Source organism: Kryptolebias marmoratus, linkage group LG18 (genome assembly GCF_001649575.2).
Source record: "Kryptolebias marmoratus isolate JLee-2015 linkage group LG18, ASM164957v2, whole genome shotgun sequence".
Taxonomy (NCBI): domain Eukaryota; kingdom Metazoa; phylum Chordata; class Actinopteri; order Cyprinodontiformes; family Rivulidae; genus Kryptolebias; species Kryptolebias marmoratus.
Window position 1 is genome coordinate 19,983,019 of NC_051447.1, and position 8,119 is coordinate 19,991,137.

The 8,119-nt window shown below is 46.1% G+C and overlaps 1 protein-coding gene across 1 annotated transcript in view; it reads left to right on the plus strand.

Moving 5' to 3' along the window:
- grip1 (glutamate receptor interacting protein 1) overlaps window positions 1-8,119 on the plus strand; it is a gene marked incomplete in the record, with an annotated part of 36,021 nt that overhangs the window by 3,869 nt on the left and 24,033 nt on the right. The window contains 1 exon segment of the mRNA XM_037981168.1: window positions 7,693-7,773. Within this exon segment, the coding sequence (XP_037837096.1) occupies window positions 7,693-7,773 (81 nt within the window).

An 8,119-nucleotide genomic window follows, 5' to 3' on the forward strand; every position in this document is an offset into this window, starting at 1 on the left:
AGTAGAACCCGGGTCAGAACCTCCTTCTGTTGTTTCAGTAGAAACCGGGTCAGAACCTCCTGTCGTTTCAGTAGAACCCGGGTCAGAACCTCCTGTTGTTTCAGTAGAACCCGGGTCAGAACCTCCTCCTGTTGTCCTGTTGTGCGCAGGTTCTGACCCGTGTTCTGACCCGAGTAGAACCTGGGTCAGAACCCGCGCTGCGGCCCTGTCTCCAGCAGGGGGCGGGCTGGACTCACCGTGCAGCTGAGGTCCGGTCTGACCAGCAGGGGGCAGCAGAACCCAGGAGCTCTGAGTAGAACTGGGTTTCTCTGCAGGTTCCTGTGGTTCTGACAGTGGAGAGAACAAACAGTTCGTCAGTAATCCTGATAATCTGCAGCTGGAACACTGACCCACATGTCTGACCACTTCACTACCTGCAGGCCCCGCCCACACCAGCTGTCAGCCAATCACAGCGCAGGCAGCAGACCAGCTGCAGATTATCAGCTCCATCCTGCCGTGTTTGATAAGTCAGATCATTTTAGGTTTTTTTGACACATATTTCTGCTCAGAAAATCAAGACAAGACATTTAAAAACAATAAAACTAATATTTTATTCTAATTTAATTTATTTTTAGTTCTGGTCTGAATAAAAAAATAACCAGAAGGTTTGTTTTTAATCCATAGTGTTTAAAATAAGCACACATTTTTATGGAAAGAGTGGGATTAAATATAAATATCTGCTTTCAGAGGATTATGTCGCTCTGCGCTGAGCGTTGCCATGGATACGGCAGCCTCAGGGGTCAGAGGTCAGACGTTTGGGGCTAAAAACAAGAGAAGGAAAGAAACGTTTGAACCCGAGAAATCCTGAGAAAACAAGCAGGAAACTTTAAATTAAAATAAATATGAATTATTCTGATAAATATTTGTTTTGTTTGTGGAACAAAAACGAGTTAATAAAGTTTAAATCAGTTATATCTGATTTATGGTTTTATTTTGAAAAGTTTATTTATTTTATACATCATCCATCATCCATCCATCATCCAACCATCCATCCATCCATCCATCATCCATCCATCATCCAACCATCCATTCATCCATCATCCATCATCCATCCATCCATCCATCCATCCATCCATCCATCAATCCTCCAGCTGCATGAACCAGCGGAGGGATACAGCAGCAGCAGCAGCCTCTTTGCTCCCTCTTCCCCCCTCCTCTTCCTCACCCCGCTCATCTTCATCCTCCCATCTGCGCAGGCTCCCCCCCCTCCTCCTCCTCCCCCTCCCCTCTGGCTGGTTTTTATGGAGGAGCTTCACATCTGCAGCGCTCTCCGCCTCCCTCTCGATCCTCGGTGCCAGTTTCTGTTTGAGGAGCTCCTTCATCAGCCAGACGCTCGGCGAGGAAGAGGAGGAAGAGGAGTAGTTTCTGTGGGGTTATTTTGCAGTAAGGGGGTGGGGGTGGGGGTGTCTGTCCCTGCATGGCGCTGAAGGGGGAGACGATGCTCGGCTCAGCTTCACCATGATCGCCGTGTCGTTTAAGTGTCGCTGCCAGATCCTGCGCAGGGTGAACAAAGGTAGAGACACAGAGGGATGCTGGGAGACGGCGCGAACGAGCGTGTGTGTGTGTTTGTGTGTGTGTGTTCATGTGTTACATACATGCAGCATGTCGGTCGAGTGGCGTTGGCTGCAAACTGCTGACATTGAAAAGGGAGCGAGGTGGATGTGATTAGAGCCGGCTGTGTGTGTGTGTGAGCGTGCACGTGTGTGCGCACGTGTGTGCGCACGTGTGTGTGCATGTCGTAAACGATCTCCTGATGGATTCATTAAGTTGATGGCTGCAGGTTGTTGTGTCTCAGAGACCCTCAGATGGAGGGAGAGTCTTATTTTCATGAATCTAATATTTATGTGACAACAGGACGAGGAATCGGGCCAGACGCTGTTTGTTTGTTTGTTTGTTTGTTTGGGATCCTCTGGTTCAGTTAGAAGCTTCAGGTGTTTATTTCTGGTTTTTTATCGTTCAGTGTGAGGTTTTAACTGTTTAAGGGTAAAACTGAAGGAAGTTCCTGCGTTCAGTTTAGTCAAAGCTGGAAATATTTCCACGGATTCTTAGAGCAACTTGTTTTTGTGTTTTGCTTCATGTGGTTCATTATTCTGCTTTACTTCTCAGATATCAAGTGTTTTTCTTTCCTGTTGTTGAACATTTTCACACAAATAGAACCTGAGCCTTAATTTAAAACCAAACACATCCTCAGTTACACGTCTGTCTCCAGAAGTCGAAGCATTAATGGTTCCAAAGTTACTCAGCTGTAGACGAACAGCCAGTCATTTATTTCATTTAACTCTGTTCAGCGGTTCACGAGACGAGGGCCAACATGTTATTAAATATAAATATAAACTTATATTTTGAATTCACTTCTCTGCATTAAACTCAGATGTGAAAATGAACCCAGATCAGTTTGGACAGGTTGTAGCTGAAGGTTGTTGTTTTCCTTCATTTCTAAAAACGTCCCCGCGGACATGACGCGACCCAGAACGCCGCCGTGACAACGCCAGGCCCAAGTGTGGCGCTGTAACGCCACAAAAAACCAGAAACAGGAAACCAGGTGTGGAGCGAAACGCTGAGAACGAACTGTAAACACAAGAAGAAGAAGAGGAGGCGGAGCTATGACATCATAGATTTCAGACGGTCTAAACAGATTTTATCTACGATCTAACCTGTTTTTAAAGAACACCGTTTCATCGAGGACTGAAACCATAAAACTCTGTGAAATTCAGTTTTTAGTTTCATATTTAAACAAACCTTTTATTCATCTTCTAAATGTTTTATTTTTGTCTCCAGATGAGTGAAGACAGAGTCAGTTCCTGTTTAATGAGCTCATGTGGTTGAAACAAAGAGAAGGATTGTGAGGTTTAGCTCCTGACGGTCATTAATTTAATTTCCTCCAGTTTGAACTCGTTCTCTGATGAAAGAAGCCGAGTTTGTTTTTGCTTCAGGTCACATTCCTGGATTTATTTCTTCATTTATCTCAAACTGAATCAGAAAACACGGCGCGTCTGAAGGAATGCATATTGCCCGCCGCCTTGACTTTAAACTCACATCTCTTTGCTTTCCCTGCACGTGTTGGGGACGACTCTCAGCCACTCAGCGTCTGTAAACCCGACTGAGTTGTTGCCTGTGGCAGCCATCTTGAATGGGTGTGCTGCGGGTCCGACAGTCCGATAGTTTTTATGACCTCCTCAGGAACCAAAGCTCGGTTCTAACACGGTGGAACATCAAGCTCTGGGTTCAGGGTTCGGTTTAGGGCTGAGGTGTGACCTGAGCTCAGGTGAAGGTCGGGTTTAGGGTCAGGCTGAAGACAAACTCTGTCAGCAAAATATCTGAAGAACCAGAGGATGGATTTTAAAGAAACTTTCAGGAAATAATCATTGGCTGAGCTTCTGTTAGAGCCACCCAGAGTCAAGATGGCCGCCACAGCTTATCAACATTAAAAACACAAAAAAACTCAGATATTGAGCTAAAAAGATATTGATGGGGTGGTAGTAGCTGAGAGTCCTCCACATTACATCGTTTTCATTGTTTTAACTTGGTGAGGCCTTTATTTTTAAATATTTAAGGTTCATTTTGTTGCCTGTTCTTTAAGTGCTTTATAAATAAAGTTTGGTCAAAATAACCGATGGGAAAATCACAAACCATCAAGGAAAACATTAAGACCTTCCTAACATGCTCCTCCACAGCTGGACTGTTTCAAACATGTTTTTATTTAAAAATAAACCCAAATGAAGAGGAGCTGACGGAGCTTCACAAAGATCTGTCCGATCTCAGGTTTTAAAATAGTTCTGCTCAGCTGATGTTGTTTAACCTTTTAACAGGATTACTGGAGCCGTTTACTCGGTTTTACAGACAGCATCTGACTGAGCTCCACCCACCTTCTTCCTCTTTAATCACAGCGAACACTCGATCGTGTCAGAGCCGCACGGCTCCGAGGATCAAGCCGAGGAGTCCCTTTAATCATTTCTTCTTCCATTTTGAAGTCCTCGGCTCTTTTTAAGTGGCTCAGCAGGTTTCCTCGGTTCCGTCAGGGCCGAGGCAGAACCTCTTCCTACAAAGCCGGAGTTTTAGCCTCCGGTCTGAGGATTTATCTCAGATATTTCACCTCCGAGTCCTCTCGGAGTGCAGCTTGTTTTTCTTTGAGCGGGCGCTCCGTAAATACAGGAATAAAATATGGAGCTTCGCTGTGAGCTTCTCCTCCTCCAGGAGCTGTCGGAGGCTTGTGATGGATGTAAGCGAGTCCTCAAACATTCAGGTTATCAACAACGAGATGGGGATCCAGCTCAGCTCAGGATCAGCTGGCTGTGGCGGCCATCTTGAATCATCTTGACTCCGATAGTCGATTACTTCCATCATCGCCCGCCTTTCGCCGGTTCAGTTTTAGAACGATAATAAAGCAACAGGAGAACTCTGCGGTCCTGGACCCGTGGACCAGATCTTCACCCTTCCAGAGCTGCTGAGGATGGTTCACTGTCCGGTCCGGTCCGGTCCAGGTTTTGTGGACCTGGAGAAGGCTGTCCTGTAGGTTTTGTTCCTTGGTCACTTTTAAGATCCAGTCGGTCCTTGTAGAACCAAAGCGAGAGCCACCTCCTCGGCACAAGGTCTCCACCAGGCCTGTTCTGGTCCCTAATCCTGCTTGTGGTCCTCATGGACAGGATCTCAGTTCTGGAGAGGAGGGGGTCTGGTTTAGGACCCTCAGGGTCTATCTTCAACCCCTGATCTTCAGCGTGAACTGGATCGGTTCACAGCTGGGACGAGAGTCCGAGGACTTGGTTCTGAACCTCCGGGTTGAGATCAGTCTTTGCTGAACGAACTGAAAGGGAAAGACTCCGGATTTCCTGGTCCATCTAGGATCCAAGACTCACCTGTAGTCCTGAGGTTTGGATCAGGACCGGAAGAACCAGATCCTGGATCCAAGCAGCTGAAAGGAGGACAGCCGGGCTCAGACTTAGAGAAAAGGAGCTCCATCAAAGTGGAGCCGCTGCTCCTCCTCATGGAGAGGAGTCAGGCGAGGTGGTTCAGACTTCTGGTTAGAAGGTGGAGACCCGGGCAGAACCAGAACCCTCTGAAGGGATTAATACCACCTGGTTTCCCTCCTGGACCTGTTACCTAACCCAACGGATGGAGAAGAAGGTTGATAAATAGTTTTTATTAAGATCTGAACTTATAGAGAGAATTTATATAAATGTTTGACAAAATAAAAGTTAACTTCTACACAATTATAAATATAAACAATGAATTTTATCTGGACTTTTGCCTAAAAATGACTTAAATTATAAAATGTTTTCAGTAATGACCTGTACCGTTTCAACAAAAAAGGAGAAGTTTAATTTATTCCATCCTGAGTTCTGCTGAAAGTGAAGAACAGAACCTTCTCCTCATCGATCCGTCCAGGAACCCCAGCGGTTCCACGGGCCTGAAACCCCCCATCACCGCAGGAACAAATCGATCTGCAGAGACTCCAGTTCAACAAACCGAGCAGAATTGTTCTGTTGGACCACCTGTCGGTCCGAAAACACCTCATTGTTCCTCTTTTTTTATTTTAACTCTGTTGTTACTCTGAAGACTCCATTTTCTACCATTTATTGATATTTTCCTTTTATGGTTAAGTTTAGGCAGAGATGCTTTCATTTGTTCATCTTACAGAATAATTTAAAACCTGGTTGATTTAAAGTCAAACCTGCTGATCAGCAGGTTGTAGAACCTCCTCCTCAGTGGGTTCCTGGTTGTGGAGGAGTTGTGGCCCACTCTGGTTCTGGTTCTGGTTCTGGACTGTTCTGCTGTGTTTGGGATCATTGTCCTGTTTGTCACATCTGACTCCAGAATCAGCCCAAACCATCAGCCCTCCACCACCGTGCTGACAGCTGCAGTGCATTCTGGGTAAACATCTGTCCTCTGGTCTGCAGAGGAGCCCAAACCATCAGCCCTCCACCACCGTGCTGACAGCTGCAGTGCATTCTGGGTAAACATCTGTCCTCTGCTCTGGTTCTGTTCCAGAAGTCTTGTTGTTTTCAGAGAGAAGAGGCTTTAACCTTTGACCTCTTCACCAGAGGCCTGTTTGAACCCTGAGGGTGGAAATCGCCGCTCATTTAGCCGCAGTAACGCAGAGACGACCGGGTCTCTCCCAGTCTGGACTCCAGGTCGTCTCTAATAGTCGCAGCCCAGATTCCAGATGTTGTGAAGCCGATCAGTTAATGAATCTGATGATCAGATGCAGATTCAGTCCGTGTTGCTGCTGAACGCCGAGCAGACGGGCGGATTAAAGCTCAGACGTTTCCGTTTCTGTTTCTTTCAGATTCCTGTTAAAGCGCTCGGCGTTTTCCTCCAAACCCCGGAGAGGCTGTTAGTTGTTCCACGCAGCGCTCCGTTCCTTCATGCATTAATGCATGTTCTGTAAGAGCCCGCAGTGTTCAGCATGTTGGGAAATATAGATAGTACTGTAGATTAAAACCGAACGGGCTGCTGCCCTACATCTGAAGGAGGATGAGGCTCGGCTTTCATCTTCTCTCAGAGATGCTGTGTGTTTGTGTTTGCTGCTGTTCCAGATGTTCTGAAGACCAACATCTGACACAGTCACATTGTGGGGGATTTAATTTGAACAACTAAGTGAAGAAAATCAGGAAATTCTGTTACAGAGGCTGCGGATCAGATCCTGCTTCAGGGGAGTTTCAGAGCTTTATTTTGAAGCCGAACCTCCAGGAAATTAAAGTAATGTCCTCTGAGAAGACGGGAACATCAGAATCTGATTGTTGCTTCGCTGCTGGAACCAAACGGAGCAGATCGTGAGCAGATAAGAATGAATTACAGCAAAACAAAACTCCAAAATATAACCAGATATAAAATACAACACAAGGAAATCACAAACTGGTTCGAGACAGAAACAGAATTCACATAATCCAGGTAAAAAAAACAAGAAAAGTTCATTAAATTTCCTTTAAAATTCATTTCTGAAAGCAGAATGAAGATTTAAAGCTTTTTAAATGTTGCAGCACAGCTTTACCTGCTCTGAAAATAAGATAAAATCTTTAAACAGGCTGATCTGATGGACAAAGCATGAAGACCAGCGTGCTAACATGCTAACAGTTTAGCCTGGATCTTACAACTACTAGAACCTCTAATTCAGGTTCTTCCAACAGCTGATTTGTCTGTTTTTCATTAAAATATATAAAAGTAATCCATCAGAAACGGTTCATCAGAGGCTTTAATTCCACCCAACAACTCTGAAAACATTCAGAAAACAAAGAGGCTCACAGCATTAATCTACAGTTAGCTTAGCGCCTTTTCAGCAGCTCGTTAAGCAGCTCTTCAGGCTGACGGCTCGGTGATGATGATGGAGGCCTTCGTCCTCTCACCAGACACCGAGGAGTCAGATCCTCACGACTTCTTCTTCTTCTTCTGGTGATTATCGGCGGCGAGCTAACGGCTTTACGGTGCAGTACAGGACAGCAGTAACCTGTGAGCTCGTTTTCTGCGTCGGTTTAATTCTCCGGAGGAGCCGAAGGAACTGGTGGATGTTTTGGACCCGTTTGGATCAGAACTCACAGCTGATTCCTTGTTTGAAACCAGCTGGAGAACCTGAACGTGGACCTGGTTCAGAACTGGACCTGTTTGGAGTTAATGTCTGGATGAATTAATAACATGATGGTGCGTTTCTTGTCTCCACAGATGAGGGGCCGTACACGAAACACTCCGCCGGGTCTCGACCTCCAGACGGAGCGCTGGCCATCAGGAGGCAGAGTATACCAGGTAAACCCTGACCTTTAACCTCTCTGAGATCCCACCAGAAGGTAGAACGATGACGTTCGCAGGAAGCTGCTGTGTCCGATCTGAGCTCGGAACCAGAGGAAACGGACCTGGAGACCCGGCAGAACGAGTTTCTGCTGGAACAAGAGCCGAAAGTTTCAGAAACAGCTAAAAAAACAGCGGTGACCAAGACAGACGGTCTTCTGACTTTCAGGATGATTAATGTCCTCTGTGGACAGATGGTGTCCTCTGTGGACAGATGGTGTCCTCTGCGGACGGATGGACTCCTCTGTGGACGGATGGTGTCCTCTGTGTCTTCAGGGACAGATGGTGTCTTCAGGGACAGATG